This window comes from Chrysemys picta, chromosome 7 (assembly GCF_011386835.1).
Source record: "Chrysemys picta bellii isolate R12L10 chromosome 7, ASM1138683v2, whole genome shotgun sequence".
NCBI lineage: Eukaryota > Metazoa > Chordata > Testudines > Emydidae > Chrysemys > Chrysemys picta.
Window position 1 is genome coordinate 59,275,179 of NC_088797.1, and position 16,758 is coordinate 59,291,936.

Here is a 16,758-nt window from a genome sequence, read left to right on the forward strand (position 1 = left end):
TCCTTGTGGCCCCTAGGTGCATGTGTAGCCAGAGAGGCTCTGCACGCTGCCCTCACCCCTAGTGCCGGCTCCTACTTTTAATGGCTTTTAATGACTTTTAATGGATCCCTTTTCGACTGGGTGTTCCGGTTGAAAACCAGACGCCTGGCAACCCTACCAGTGACCTGCCCCCAACTGTAATGTCTGGCAGCTTGTTCCACATGGGACTCTGTCTACAGTTTCTGGAGGTTCCTCTCTGCATACAACCTCTCCACAGCTCCTTGCTTGCCATGTGGCTTCTGCTTTCCAACATAGTCTAGCTACTTCCTGGTTCAGGATCTCTCCCCGTACCTGACCAGGGGAAAGGGAAGTGTCAAGTGCAGTAGGGAGGTGGCCAATGGGACTTCTAGTTCCCTGCTTAGCAGACTCATCATACTGCCCTCCTCTCTGCGGAAGGATGCATCCTTACACATAGTGCTAGTCCATTTGGAAGTCTTGGTGCCAGTAGGGGGCTCTGTGCTCTTCCTGTGGCCTCAGATTCTCCTGTATCGCTGGGTCCTTTGTGTTTTGCTCACTCATTGGCTCACCTCAGCCCAGACTACAGAATTCCCTCCCCGGTACTGGTTCTACCATCTCTGCTATAGGTTCACCTCCCACTGTTGATGATTCTCTTTGTCGTCCATTTTGGTTCCTTCTGATAAGGCCACACCTGGCTATGCCATATGATGGTTTGCTGCTACTCAATGAGACACATGCTAGTGTTCGCCCCGGCCTGGTCCTCTCCGGTGCTCTGGGAGTCAACCTCTCAGCTGACTGTGGCTTTCTCAGTCATTGCCTCGGCCCTGCTGTGACAAGTTGATCATATGTTCAGCTGGGTAAGGACCAAAGTAGATTTTAGCCTGTTGTAATGTAGGACTGTTTCCATTGAGGGAGTGGATTGTGCACAAAATACCTCTGACGCCTGACTGACCACCCTGTACGAGGCCCCTGTATTTTTGCTGCAACTTAGCACTCAAACTCCTTTTCCTTCTGTGGACCCAAACCAGTTCACCCTCCTGGTACATCTGGGCAGTCCCCCTTAAATCTTAGGGCTCCTTCTCTCTAGGTGGCCCTGGTGAGGCTTTATTGCTTGGACAGCAGTACTGAGGAAGCCTGTCAAGTGCTAGGTACCCTGTGGGATTAGTATACTCATCTGTCATGGCTACCCTGTCCAGCAATTCTGCTAGGAAGGTGGTCACATGCCCAAACATATTATATGGTGTGTACCCCGGGGACGACTGCACATTAGTCCTGTAGGCCATCATGACCTAGGGAAGAAAACTGTCCCAGTTCTGTTGACTGGCATCTACAACATAGCTGCGAACATACAGTTCAGATGCTCCACCTGGCAGAGACCTGGGTGTGGCTGGTCATGCCTTCTGCTCAGAGCAGGAGTTGGTAGCCAGGATTAGGAGAGTAGGAGCCCAGGGTCAGACCCAGAAGTCAGGTGCCAGAGCCAAAGTCAAAAGTCAAGAATTGGAGCCAAAGATCAGAGCCAGGTTACTTGGAATGAGGCAAGGCAGGAGCAGGAGCTATCACAACCATGGGCAAATGCTTTGAGCAGCCGCCACACTGCTGCTGCAGCTGGGCTTAAGAGCTGGTCCGCTGTCTCTTCCCACCAGTCAGGTGGTGTAGCTAATCAGGTAGCCTATCACAGGCCAGCTGCCCTCGTTAGGTTGCCCAGAGACGGACTCTGCGGCAGCCCCTGATTCCTGACACCAACAGCCTGTCTGACTGTGGGTGGTAAGGTGTAGTACAGGTCTTATTTATCTGAAGGACGTCACACACCCCTTAGAATAAGCATGATTCAAAAATTTTGCCATTGGAATGCAAGGAGTGAGGTTAGCAACCATTTGCGCTTCTCGATCAGGCCGTGGATGAGCCTCTGCCCACTCAGAGAAGTAGCCTTCTCTCACAAGGGTGTACTGACTGACTCTCCCAGAATAACCATAGCTACCATTTCCAGAGGGTGGCTTGTCTGGGTGGTAACCATGGGTGCTCTGGGTGTAGGATGATCTGTCTTATGGGCCCTACAGGTATAACAAGACGTCCATGGTCCCTAAGCGACCTGCACCATCCAGGCCAGTAGCATCAACTTCAAACCCTTTGGCTAAGCTTCTCCATCCCCAAATGTCCCTGTAACAGGGTCAGCACCCGCCTCTCATGAGTGCCCCCTTTTCTCTGGCCAATATGCCTGCGATCACAATCTTTTTTCGGGGCAGCACCCTCCTCTCGCAGGTGGTCCCCTTTGCTTGGTTGGTTGGTTGGTTGGGTGTGAGCTTGCTTTTGGCTTTTGTTCTTATCTCAGTGGCACCTGCCTCTCACAACCACCCTCCTTGCAAGCACTGTCCAGGCTCAGTCTCCTGGACAGAGCATCAACATTCGTGTACTGTTAGCCTGGATGGTGTCTTATCTGGTATTGGAACTGAGCCAGCTGTTCCAGCCACCAGTGCAATTGTCCTTGGGCATCATGGAAATTATAAAGCCCTTGGAATCCTTTCCACAGCAGGAAGTGGCAAACATATTTTGTGAAGGTCACCACTGCCAGCAACTCTGCATTAGCCACGGAATAGGTCTGCTCTGCTTTGTTCAGCATCCTGCTGACATATGCAACTACTCTTTCTTTGTCTCCATATGGTTGAGTCAAGACAGCACCAATACCAGCTTCACTGGCATCTGTATCTAGAATGGATGGTGCTGGGGATCTCAGTAGGCCCGTATTGTTACAGACATGAGCCTCCACTTTAGTTCCAGAAAGGCATCTTGGCAGGGCTAGTCCACTCAAACATCCACCTCGTCTCTGCCAGCTTGAGCAGTGGCTGTGCAATTGTGGCAAAACAAATAATGACTCTCCAGTAGTATGAAATCAGGCCAATGAAACGCTGCTCTTCAGTGACAGCACTCGGCACTGACCAGGACTGGATGGCTTCACCATCAACATCCCTTGAGATCATATGCCCCAGGTAATTTACTTTGTCACAGAAAAAAATTGCATTTTGCTGAATTCACCTTTAAGTTGGCTTGGAGTAGCCACTCCAGCACAGCTCCCAAGTTCTGCGGGTGCTGCTCAAATGACCTCTCAGTGATGATGCCATCAAAATACACCAGGCAAGATGTTTCCTGCATGTCTGCCAGGATGGCACCCATATAGTCCCCTGCTTAGCAGATCCATCACACTTCCTTCCTCCACTTTTTATTTTTCATGTCTATTTCAAATGTATGCTGCTTGCAGTACAGAACAGTCCTTCCTATCTGTTTGTATAGCATACACACAATAAAGCCCCAATCTTGGGATCTGTACTCACTACTGGAATATAAATAGTAATAATTAGTGGGTCACGTATAAAGCACTGTCCATTTACACAGTGGTTTCCAATCATTCCTGTGGGAGCCCATCATTATAGAATGTAGGTGCCAAATTTGTATCAGACGTGTAGCAGAGATGAAAATGAGAATAAGCAACTCTAGGCCTGGGTGTCTCATTAACGCAGCAGACTGAAGATAAATGGATCCACTCTTACCTGGTTCACTGTCTTAGCTTCTGCCAACTCTAGACAAACATTTTCCATTTGCTCACTGGCCATAGATCAGGGGTAGGGAACAACAGCCAGAAAAAGTCATCTTTAGACCTTTGCCCACATACTTTTATATTATATTAACACAGTTATTTATATGTGCAGCTAAAGGCTTTAGTTAGAAGATGTTTGAACCAAACAGTTAATATCATGAAAAGCAGAAAGACTTTAACTGACTCTTCAGTTCTAATTTCCAACAGACATAAAGTTGGTCCTCACCGTGAGTGTTTTTGAGTCTTTCCACCAGGAAATGGGCTTCCTCCAGGATTCGCTCTTCAGTGCTCTTCTTCCCCATCCCAAAATCCCTCAAAGTGGTGAGGGTAAATCGGCGTAGCTCCTTCCACGGCACCGCACTGGCCATAGAAATACCTGAAAAAGGGAAGAGAAAGGGAAAGAAAGGAAGGAGGGGCCAGACTTTCAAACCCACCCAAACATTGTTTATTCAAAGTTTCATAGGAACATAAGATTGGAAGGGACCTTCCGGGTCACTGAGTCCAGTCCCCTGCTATAGCAGTCAACCCTGTCATATAATCCTGTTCATAATCTTTTGAGTTTATGACCTTGAACTCAAATTTTATTTGTATCTGTGTTCTGCTTGGGAGACTGTGTTACACAGTCATCACAGCGTACTTTATCTGTTTGATATGTTTATTTACCACAATATCCTACACATTAAACTCATTGCAGTTTCAGAGCAATTATGAGGAAGAAAAATAATTCAATTCATTACTGTAACAAGGTGCAGCTGGGCCCCTCTAGCTTCTGCTCCTGCTGGGCCCACAAACCAGCTAGAGACCTCTGTGTTGGTGTAATCACAGGTGCTCTTTATTTACAGTTTACTTTCCCACCACCTTGTAGCTACAAACAGCTTCAGTCTTGCAGACAGCAGCGATGAGTTCCCACTCCCTCTATTCTCTGGCTCCTCCCCTTTCCTTCTCCCCTTGGCTTCCTTCCTGCCAGCCTTTATGTCGCCCCTAGCTAATGAGGCCAGCTAGGCCTGGGCTTACTCAGTCAGTTCCAATTCCCCTTTCTTGATTGGAGTTTCTTAGCCAGCACCCTGTCACAATTAACATGTCCAATACCTGTAGTTTGTTCTCTAACAGAGCGTGGCCCATCACAGTAATGAGAATTCTTCCAGTCACAGTAATTAGAGCAAAGTATATGTACTGGCACAAACTACAAATTAGAAGTAAACTGGGAAACACATTAGTTTGCCAAATTTTAACCATTTGGGCTAAATTTTTTCCGTGTCCCTCATGTTGAACGTTTTTTGAATATTTCAGCCAAAGTATTCAGCCATTTCCATGAACAAGGTTAGGGGAAAATATGTTGTTCCGCCCATGTTAAAAAATGCTGGGACCTTTTCTTTGAGAAACTCTAGCACTCCCATTTGTCAGAGCTGGGATTTGAAATTTGGCTAGGGGCTGGCCTATGTGTCAATGTGTGACTTTGCCATCCCCATGAAAATCTACCCAAATGTCACTAAGTTATAAGCCCTTGAAATATCGCATTTCACATATTGTCAGTGGAGACTTAGAGTTTAGTGACTAAAGTCTCCAAAGATATTGTCATCACTGGACATACACCAGCACCACTCAGCTCCTAATGCTGGGCCACATATAAAGATGACAACCTACTACTGTTATCGGTTACTCCATTAGCTCAAGTGGCAAAGGTCTTTGCAGTGGATCTAAAGGTTCCAGCCCTGCTGGTGACCCATGTAGGTGTCAATATGATGCCACATGATGGAATTTCTGGTTTTTCAGTTTGCTATTTTAAAAACCTAGGGAATTACACACCAAAAACTATGTTAAAAGAACATTAAGGTTTGCACATATTCAGTAGAGACCTTAGGGTTTAGTGCAGGGGAGGTCAAACTAGGGCCTGCAGGCCAGATCCGGCCTGTCAAGGCTTTCAATCTGGCCTGTGGGATTGCCAACCCTGTGGCACAGCAGGGCTAAGGCAGGCTCCCTGCCTGCCCAGGCCCCACGCTGCTCCCGGAAGTGGCCGGCACCATGTCCCGGCAGCCCCTGAGAGAGGGGGTGGCAGAGGGCTCCATGTGCTGCCCTCACCTGCAGGCACCGCCCCCTGCAGCTCCCATTGGCTGGGAATGGGGAACTGTGGCCAATGGGAGCTTTGGGGGTGGTACCCATAGGCGAGGGCAGTGTGCGGCAAAGCCGCCTGCCCCACCCCACCCCCAGGAGCCACTGCCGGACATGCTGGCCACTTCTGGGAGCGGGGCGGGGCCAAGGCAGGCAGGGAGACTACCTTAGCCCCGCTGCATGCTGCTGCCACCCCGGAGCCACTCAAGGTAAGCTGTGCCGGGCTACAGCCCACACCCCAAACCTCTCCTGCACCCCTCACCCCAACCCCCCGCCCTGAGCCCTCTAACCCTCTACCTTGAGCCCCCTCCCACTCTCTGCACCCTCTCCTGCACCCCAACCCTCTGCCCCAGCCCTACATTCATGGCCCTGCATACAATTTCCCCACCCAGATGTGGCCCTCGGACCAAAAAGTTTGTCCACTCCTGGTTTAGTGGCTAAAATAACATAACATTCTGTCTTCTCAGCTCCTAGTGTTGACCATTCTATGCATGCACCATGTTCACAGAGCACCTAAGCATGCTCTATTCCAGGACTAGAGGGGAAAGCCAGACTGTCCCTCTAATTGCAGCTGGGAGTGGGGCGGGGGTAAAGGAGACTGGAACTAAGAGCCAGCGAAGGGAGAGGAGCCTGGGTCTGATTGGGCCAGGAGACTGGGACAGGGAGCTGGGAGGAGTGACTGGGACTGGGAAATGGCCACGAAAACAGGAGGGATTGGGACCCAGTTGGCAGGGATGGAAGGAGAACTCACTCAGATCAGATGAGGAACTGGGGGATGAGCAGGTGCTGTGCAAGGAAACTGGGACCATGAATCAGTGTGAGGGGGAAAAGGGGAGATGGGCAACCTATCTGAGAAGGAGGCAGGGTGCAGGGGGAGAACTGGGACTGGCTTGGCAAAGAAACTGGGACAAGAGCCAGCAAAGGGGGAGACTAGGAGAAGGAACCTGGATGGATGGGAATGACGAGAAGCCAGAGGGGAAAATTGGGACTGACTGGGCAAGGAGATGGGCTCTAGGGGTAGGGAGAAAGAGACAGAGTTAGAATGAGGGCAGGGAGGAGACTGGGCCTTGGACAGGGAGCCCAGAGGGGAGAAATAGGATTATCTGGGCAAGGAGACTGGGGCTGGGATGAGAAATCTGAGTAAGGAAGGCAAGGAGAATGGGACTGGGAAGAGGAGCCAGGGGTGGGACAAGAAAGGACTGGGGCAGGGATATAGATTGGAGGGGACAGGGCAAAAGTGGTCAAGCTTGGGAGGAACAAGCAGAAGGGTCTGTAACTACTAGAGAACACTCCCCTTAGAGACTGGAACGGAACCCGACATTCCTGAGACTCACCGCTTGTCTGCTGTCAACAAATATCTGTGAAACCTACTGGCAAAGTCTATATCTCATCTCTATCTACCACTGTTCCATACAGAAAAGGACAACCTACTATTGCTATCAGTTACTCCATTAGTTCAAGTGGCAGAGGTCTGTGCCAGGGATCTAACGATTCCAACCTTGGTGACGAACCATGCGGGTGTCAATATGAGGCCAGATGATGGAATTTTTGCTTTTTTAAAATGCTAGGAAATTACACACACAAAAATATTTTAAAACAACATTAACATTGCAAAGACAAGCACTCAAAGGTTAGGAAATGCCAGAATTAAGATTGTGGGGGCAACCCTATCTTGTGCCTTTATGATGCAGTCATTAATTCTATGAGCCACACATTATTTTTTCTACAGGGTGCCCAGCCTCATTCAGTGCAGAGGATGAACCTGATTTGTCAATGAATCGGAGTACTGTAGTGAAGGAGGCTGTTGTCTCTGCAACCTGGCCTTATTTGTTGCAGAACCTGGGAGAAGTGCCGTGAATGAGGAAGAGAACTGCAGGAAGAGAAAGGATGGTCTCATGAACTTGCAGTAGAATGCTGCCCCGGAGAACTGGATTCTACCCTTCTACCAGCCACTGCATTCCTATGTGATGCAACTAGACAAATCCCTTCAACCAAATTTTTTTCAGGTAGTCACTATCCTTGTGTTCTTCATTTTCTGGGTGCCCAACTTGAGCCCCTGGAGTGCTGAGCACCCCCACAGCAACTCAAGTCAATGGGAGCTGTGCTTTGAACATACATAAATCTGAGTCCTCTGAAAAAATCTGTTCCTGGGCATCTCAAACGGGAGACCCAAAATTAGTGGTTTTACCGTAATCTTTCTGCCTCAGTTCCCAAGCTGTAAAATTGGGATGATAATACCCCCTCACCTCCCAGCGGTGCTGTGAAGATAAATTAATAAATATTTGTGAATCGCTCAGGTGATGAACTGGATAAAAAAAGCCCATGAGGAAGTTAATAATTCTGCCACAACACAGCAGATTTAAAGTCACACAGGTCGCCTTAATTCTGCATTTCCTTACGTTCGAGGACTTGACTTTGCAGGCTGCTTTCTTTTAATATAGTTTTTAATGTGTAATAAAGTAACTACACGAGCGGGTAACTGTAATGCATGAATGAAACAAACCACTTTCCGAAAGAGGCCATCTTGGTGTTCCCCCAGTTATTGTTCCCTCACTGCTAAAGAATCTCAAAAAACTGAGAGCTCCAAGTTGTACCCCAGTGGACTAGTTTGCCTTCGTTATATTCTGCTTTGCATTATATTCAGCAGTAATGCAAGAAACCTGCAGGCCTGTATCCTGTACGATATCAGCTTCAGCAAGTGAATATAAAGCTTGAGGCCTATGAATTTTGAACAGATAAACGGCCCAACAGAAAACCCGAAGTATTTGGGGAGTTGAAAATAGAGTTTAAAGGGAAGTTCTGACCACAGGTAAATAATTCAACCACAGAAGTGTCCTGGCAATGAACTGACGTACATAACAGGTACACGAGATACATCTAAGAGCCTGCTTGCTTGCCTATATATCTTTTCTTATACATTTCTCATTTTCTTATGGGTTTGATTATTTGTTTTATTATAACAGGTTTATATTAGAGTATATTTTGGCTGTAACACAAGGGGCCTGCAGGCCACACCCTGTATGTTGAGGTAAGGCAAAGTTAGCATACATATGTTTGGGACCTTTACCTAGATAGATGGTGATGAGCTAAAGCATAAGGTCCATGTAGGGCTGTGACCTTTAACATAGAGGATGCATTAAAGCAGGTTGGCACAGGGGCTTTCCTATGTTCAGACCCTTTTAAACTTAGCAGGTACACCACAACTTGGAACTTGGAAAGAACCAAAATAACCAGTTAGGACAAAAATAACAAATGTGATACCTAACAACAAAAGGCTATGGTAATGAATGGACGTATATGATAATAAGTTGAGATCATTGATGTACCAATCTATAGGAAAAAGACACTCCAACATTAGTAAGGTGAGGAAATACAAATAAGGAAAAGGGAAGAAATCCCCTACTGAATATGCATCAAACATAGCAACATCAGCGTAACATACTATAAAAGTGGCATCCCAACCTAGGGCAGTAGGAGAGAGAGATGTAGTCCTTGGGAGGTGCCAGAATGATGGTCACTGGTGATGATGAGGGAGGTGACGGTGATGAGGAAGATGATGGCTAGCATTTCAGGTTATTCTACAAGGGATGGTGTGAGTATATGGATGTGCAGATGTACATTCCATAGTATCTCTATCTACCTTACTGAGTTGGGGTGTTTGTGACAGGACTAAATGTATTAATAAATGATGTTTGTAAATATAAAAGAGTTCCTATAGTGTGAGTGTTGCAACTGTGCACATCAGGGTTCCCAACTGTATAATCTGGAGGATGGTGTGGATTGCACGCTCAGCAAGTATGCCGATGACACTAAACTGGAAGGAGTGGTAGATACGCTGGAGGGTAGGGACAGAATACAGAGGGACCTAGACAAATTAGAGGATTGGGCCAAAAGAAACCTGATGAGGTTCAACAAGGACAAGTGCAGAGTTCTGCACTTAGGACGGAAGAATCCCATGCACTGCATCAGACTAGGGACCGAATGGCTAGGCAGCAGTTCTGCAGAAAAGGACCTAGGGGTTACAGTGGATGAGAAACTGGATATGAGTCAGCAGTGTGCCCTTGGTGCCAAGAAGACTAACGACATTTTGGGCTGTATAAGTAGGGGCATTGCCAGCAGATTGAGGGACGTGATCATTCCCCTCTATTCGACATTGGTGAGGTCTCATCTGGAGTACTGTGTCCAGTTTTGGGCCCCACACTACAAGAAGGATGTGGAAAAATTGGAAAGAGTCCAGCGGAGGGCAACAAAAATGATTAGGGGGCTGGAGCACATGACTTATGAGGAGAAGCTGAGGGAACTGGGATTGTTTAGTCTGCAGAACAGAAGAATGAGCGGGGATTTGATAGCTGCTTTCAGCTACCTGATAGGTGCTAATGAAGGCTTAGGAATAGTGGCAGCGTGATGGATGGGAATAAAGGAGGGGGGGGTTAACATTACCGTATCCGAGGGAGAAGCCAAACTCGAACAGTTTAACGGGACTAAATCGGGTGGACCGGATGATCTTCATCCAAGAATATTAAAGGAACTGGCGCGAGAAATTGCAAGCCCGTTAGTGATAATTTTTAATGAATCTGTAAACTCGGGGGTGGTACCGTTTGACTGGAGAATAGCTAATGTGGTTCCTATTTTCAAGAAGGGGAAAAAAAGTGACCCGGGTAACTACAGGCCTGTTAGTTTAACATCTGTAATATGCAAGGTCTTGGAAAAAATTTTGAAGGAGAAAGTAGTTAAGTACCTTGAGGTCAATGCCAATTGGGACAAATTACAATACGGTTTTACGAAAGGTAGATCATGCCAAACCAACCTGATCTCCTTCTTTGAGAAAGTAACAGATTTTTTAGATAAAGGAAATGCGGTGGATCTAATATACCTCAATTTCAGTAAAGCGTTTGATACGGTACTGCATGAGGAATTATTGGTTAAATTGGAAAAGATGGGGATTGATATGAAAATCCAGAGGTGGATAAAGAACTGGTTAAAGGGGAGACTGCAGCAGGTCGTACTGAAAGGTGAACTGTCAGGTTGGAGGGAGGTTACCAGTGGAGTTCCTCAAGGTTCGGTTTTGGGTCCGATTTTATTTAATCTATTTATTACTGACCTCGGAACCAAATGTAGGAGTGGGCTGATAAAGTTTGCGGATGACACAAAGTTGGGAGGTATTGCCAATTCGGAGAAGGATCGGGATATCCTGCAGGGAGATTTGGATGACCTTATAAACTGGAGTAATAGTAATAGGATGAAATTTAATAGTGAGAAGTGTAAGGTTATTCATTTAGGGATGACTAACAAGAATTTTAGTTATAAGCTGGGGACGTATCAGTTGGAAGTAACGGAAGAGGAGAAGGACCTCGGAGTCCTGCTTGATCGCAGGATGACTATGAGTCGGCAATGTGACATGGCCGTGAAAAAAGCTAATGCGGTCTTGGGATGCATTAGGCGAGGTATTTCTAGTGGGGATAAGGAGGTGCTGGTTCCGTTATACAAGGCACTGGTGAGACCTCATTTGGAGTACTGTGTGCAGTTCTGGTCTCCCATGTTTAAAAAGGATGAATTCAAACTGGAACGGGTACAGAGAAGGGCCACTAGGATGATCCGAGGAATGGAAAATCTGTCGTATGAAAGGAGACTCGAGGAGCTCGGTTTGTTTACCTTAACCAAAAGAAGGCTGAGGGGGGATATGATTGCTCTCTTTAAATATATCAGAGGGATAAATACCAGGGAAGGAGAGGAATTATTTCAGCTCAGTACTAATGTGGACATGAGAACAAATGGATATAAACTGGCCGTCGGGAAGTTTAGGCTTGAAATTAGACGAAGGTTTCTAACCATCGGAGGGGTGAAGTTTTGGAACAGCCTTCCAAGGGAAACAGTGGGGGCGAAAGACCTCTCTGGCTTTAAGATTAAGCTTGATAAGTTTATGGAGGGGATGGTTTGATGGGATAAAATGATTTTAGTCAATAGGTCAATAACATGCCATCGCTGGTAATTAGTAACAATGGTCAACGATGGGATATTAAAAGTTACTAGAGAACTTTTTCCGGAGGGTCTGGCTAGAGAATCTTGCCTGTATGCTTGGGGTTCAGCTGATCGCCATATTTGGGGTCGGGAAGGAATTTTCCTTCAGGGTAGATTGGCAGAGGCCCTGGAGATTTTTCGCCTTCCTCCGCAGCATGGGGCATAGGTCGCTTGCTGGAGGATTCTCTGCGACTTGAAGTCTTTAAATCATGATTTGGGGACTTCAACAGCTGAGTCAAGGGAGAGAATTATTCCAGGAGTGGGTGGGTCAGCTTTTGTGGCCCGCATCATGTGGGAGGTCAGACTAGATGATCATAATGATCCCTTCTGACCTTAAAGTCTATGAGTCTAACTACCTGAAAGGAGGTTCCAAAGAGGATGGATTAGACTGTTCTTAGTGGTACCAGATGACAGAACAAGAAGTAATGGTCTCAAGTTGCAGTGAGGGAGGTTTAGGTTGGATAATATGAAAAACTTTTTCACTAGGAGGGTGGTGAAGCACTGGAATGGGTTATCTAGGGAGGTGGTGGAATCTCCTTCCTTAGAGGTTTTTAAGGTCAGGCTTGACAAAGCCCTGGCTGGGATGATTTAGTTGGGGATTGGTCCTGCTTTGAGCATTGGGTTGGACTAGATGACCTCCTGAGGTTCCTTCCAACCCTGATATTCTATGATTCTATGATTTTAATAATTTTACTAATTCTGGGCCTGATCTTGGGGGCAAGAACCTGGCAACCCTCAAAGTGATAACTGGGAATTCTTAAGTAATCTATATAACTAATACATAATCTAAAGCTCAGGCAACAAAGTGAAACAATAATAAAAATAATCCTCCACCCCTCCTGGGACATACCTAGTCTAGTGAGGACAGGCAGTGGCATGGCTACAATGGCACAAGTGGTGCAGTTGCCAATGCCCAGAAGTTTATTGGGGCTCAACCAGATGGAGCAGTGCTCCAGCACATCACCTGGAGCATGGGGTCGGACGGAGGAGCAGCCGGACCAGCTCTGAGTGGCACTGCAACTGAGCACTCAGGTTTGGACTGGCTGCCCTTTGTCATGACAGAGGAGTAGCCAGCCGAAACCTGAGTGGTGATGCAACCCTGTGCGCCAAGTCACAATCCCATTCATCACTCCAGTTGGACTCAGGCCATGTGAGTGTGGGGTGGGAGATGGGCACCACTGGGCAGCCAGGATTGGGCGGAGCAGCCCTAGCCTGGGATGGCAGTGGAGCGCTGAACTGCGGGGGCACCAGTGAGTGGCCAGGAAGGTCTCAGGGGCAGTAGGTGAAGGGCTGGAGGGCCAGTTGTTGAGGTGTTATAGGGTGAGTGGGAAGCATCAGTGATCTACAGGGTGAGGGATTGAGGGCAAGTGAGGTGAGATGTGAGAGGTGTGGGGGGAAATAGTGGATTTTGGGGGTGATGAGGTGAGTTGTAGGCTGGGATGTTGTGGGGGAGGGAGGAAGGTTGGGGGCTATGGCCTGTGATTTGAAAAAGGGGCCACCTAATCTATTCATGGACAAGGGCCCTCTGGGCCTTGTTACACCACTGAGCAGGGGAAAAAGAGGATAGGAATTCATGACCTTCTTGACCTCTCCAGCTCTGGTCTCCTGGCTGTATTCTGGCCCTTCTATTATGCGATGGCCTAGTCACTGCCTCTCACTCACCTGTAGTGAGATGTTACCACCATTCCCCTTGTGTCGTCTCAGTTCTGTTCCCCACATACAGAGAACATCAGCTCTATATGCTGATGTTACTGGAAATTTACCTCTTTTGTCAGGCAACCTTTCAAATACTGGCATACGTCCTCTGTCACTGAACTCGTCCCCTTGATCAATCAGCGCTTCCTTCACAACTTCATGTCCATACAGCACCACAACCCGCTCTGAGCCCAAATATATTGTGAAAATCGGGCCGTACTTTGCACTGAGCTGTCAAAATCAACACACAAAACCAGCACGTTTTAACATAAATCCACTTAATTAAGAATAAGAATGTGATCAGATCAAATTACAAATTAATAAAAAAGCTCATATGCGGCTAAGATAATACTAGTCAGAGTTTACTATTCTGACTTGGAAATTGCCTGACTTTTGCTTCAGTTTCTAATCTTAATGTTCTGTTAACACTGTGTTTATCCTAGAGAGATAGAGTGAGTGTGAAAGAAGAATCATTCTATCTGTGTTATATAATTATCTCATCCTGCTAGCAGTTGGAATTAATGCAGGTCCTTTCATTTGTGAGCTCTAGCAATTTGCATTATTTAACTAATGACAATTCAGTTCTACTCTGAAAAATGACTGTGTACAAATGACACTTCTAATGCCACAGAACTCCTGCCTCCATTTATTCATAGCAACATCTGCTGACTTTATAATGACAAGACAGTTTTTCCTTATTCCTGTCAGCCCTGCAGAGCCAGAGAGAGAGTGGAGTAAAATTCTGTTTCCCCTTTTACATTACCAATAGACTTACTGCCTAATTTCCAATCCATTACACCTGTGCAAATCAACCACAATGGGGTTACATTTCTGTAACTCTTTACGGTAGGATTCAATGAGAATGAGGTTGAACAGATGTAACTGGGGGCAGAGTTTCTCCTGTTTAACTTTTATTATTTGCGATGGTGAGCAAGAAGGAAAGAAACCAACTTGGCAGTCAGATCCCAGGCTGTGGATTGCCATTCGCATGTGAGATGATGGTATTTGAGATGACAATTATAGTGAAACAATAGCATGGGCAGAACAAAGCCATTTTTTCATAGCTGACCTGCAGTTGACACCTTACCATCCCCTTCTGAAGCAGGCAAATATCATTACAGCAATTTTACAGATGGGGAAATTGAGCGCTTAGGTGACTTACTTGGATGCACCCATGGGCTACATCTGCACTTGGGGCTACGGGTTTGATTCCCAACTCGAGCAGACCTACTCATGCCAGCTCTCATTGGGCTAGCCCACTAAGAACAGTGGCATAGCCACAGTAGCAGAGAGCGTGGCATGGGCTAGCTGCCCCGAGTACATACCCCAGGGGTACAAGTAGGTTTATGCTTAGAGTGGCTAGCCCACGCTTCTGCAGCTATTACTATTTTTAGCACATTAGCTTGATGGCATAAGTCTGCCCATGTGAGCTGGGAATCAGACCCCAAGCTCCAAGTGTAGATGTAGCCAGAGTCTGTTGCAGAGGTAGGAATAAAAACCAGGTCTGACTGCCATTTCTCGACAGAACCCACTAGACCACTCCCCCCACAGTGTGATTGTCTATACAGCTTGCAGTGAAGCTGGGCAGGTATATTCTGGATTACCTGTGACTGAGACACCTATACTAAAAGGCATACGTTAACATGAACAGTTTATATCTAGCATTCAAGATTGATTTTTTTTTGCAGGGGTGGGGGAGGAATTAAGACTGAACTATGAGGAGTTGAGTGACATGGGATTGTCACTGTGTAAATGCCAGACATTTCACAGAGTTCTGCTTGAGCTACGCTCTGCTTAACCCCACCTACAACCAAACAATAGATGAGAAACAAATACTTTTACCTCACGCATTGATTGGGGCAAGTTCTTCTTATACAGCTGCAGTGCATTTCCTATGATGGGAAAAGCAACAGGGCCAGGTGGCAGATTCCCACTTCCAGACATCTTTTTCCATGCTGAAAGGAAAAGAAGGCAAGAGATGCACACTGCCAGGAAAATAGTTGTTGCTCCCAGAGGCTCCATTACAGAGTGTAGCAATTATTCTGGGTTCTAGCAGGGAGTTTACTGGTATTTCAGAATCCACACTTTATATATTGTGCGGTGGAACAGAGTGTGCAAGCCAATATTGTGCGGTGGAAGAGAGCATGCAGAGCATGCAAGCCTATAGCCTCTCTCAGTTCCGCTTGATTAACTAGATTAGTCATTGTCCAGCAAAAGTGACCTAATATCAAACTAGGAATGATCTCCCTTGAACCTTTATTTGTATATCATGTGTGTTTGCCCCTCCAGCCTTTGTTCCCCATGTATTTGTCCAGAGAGGATAAAAGTTAATCATAAAGGGAATCTCTCTAAAGCGGTCCAGACTTCCGTGGACTTCTCCAGTTTTGATAAATATTGCATGGAGGCATGCTGTTAGCTGAAATATTACATACTTATACTGACAAAAAACTTGGTTAACACATAGTTAAGGGTGTCCCAAAGTATATTGTTGTAGGCTATGTAATATGTAGCATGTATATTTTAGAAGTTGGAACATGTGAAAAGATACCAACTTGTCTTGCAAGTAAAGAGAACAGCCAGGTGAAAAGCTGAGCTAGCAACCTGATCTGGTGACCACCCACATCAGCAGTTTGATCAGGAAAAAAACAGAGTTAGCAAACTAATCATAGTGTTAGGCAAGAAAGTGGTTACAAATATATAATGAATAGCTTTGTAACAATGTATGTAAGGCACGCACCTGAAAATGGGGGTGCACTTGCATTTAACCCTCTGCTATGCCCTATTTCCTGGACTGATCACTCACTGAAACAGCAAATAAATGGCATACTTTCTTCAGCTCAAGAGTCGGTCTATGAACCTGTGCGGGCTGGATAGTGGGGAAAAGAACTGGAGAACAATTATGTCCTTCTAGAACACTGAGTTCAGGGAAACTTAAACTTCTCAAAAACCAGGCACTGAAGGGTTAAGGTATTTTAAATGCAAATTTGTGAAAACCAGGCAATTTAGACTTAAGGTATCACCCACACAATGGTAACTGCCTCCCTGGGGCTGGGAATCATCTGTATTCACTCCAGCTGCATTCACTGAGGTGGGGCTAACTGTATGGAATGGTGGAAGAGTTAGTTGGAGCAGCTGGCCAGAGCTGTGATTGTGATATGAAGTGAATGGAGGGGGGCGTGCAAGCCCCACATGGGTGTGATCAAAGCAAAGCAGTGCATGTGTACCCTGAGAGAGGCAGTATGCCTCATGTTAGCACTGGCTTGTGTAGACCGTGGCCATGTCTCCACTACAAAGTTTTGCCAATGTGAGTTACATTGGTGTACAGCTGCGGGAGTTAGTACGTTGATTAT

The 16,758-nt window shown here is 46.5% G+C and overlaps 1 protein-coding gene across 1 annotated transcript in view; it reads right to left on the reverse strand.

Annotated features, from left to right (window-relative positions):
* Positions 1-15,609, reverse strand: part of LOC101943356 (cytochrome P450 2H2-like) — a 29,258-nt gene extending 13,649 nt beyond the window's left edge. The window contains exons 1-3 of the mRNA XM_065553344.1: positions 15,251-15,609; positions 13,477-13,639; positions 3,813-3,962 (exon numbers count right to left, since the gene is read on the reverse strand). Coding sequence (XP_065409416.1) covers positions 3,813-3,962; positions 13,477-13,639; positions 15,251-15,430 — 493 coding nt within the window. The 5' untranslated portion in view covers positions 15,431-15,609. The remainder of the gene's footprint in view (positions 1-3,812; positions 3,963-13,476; positions 13,640-15,250) is intronic.
* Positions 15,610-16,758: the final 1,149 nt, after the last annotated feature.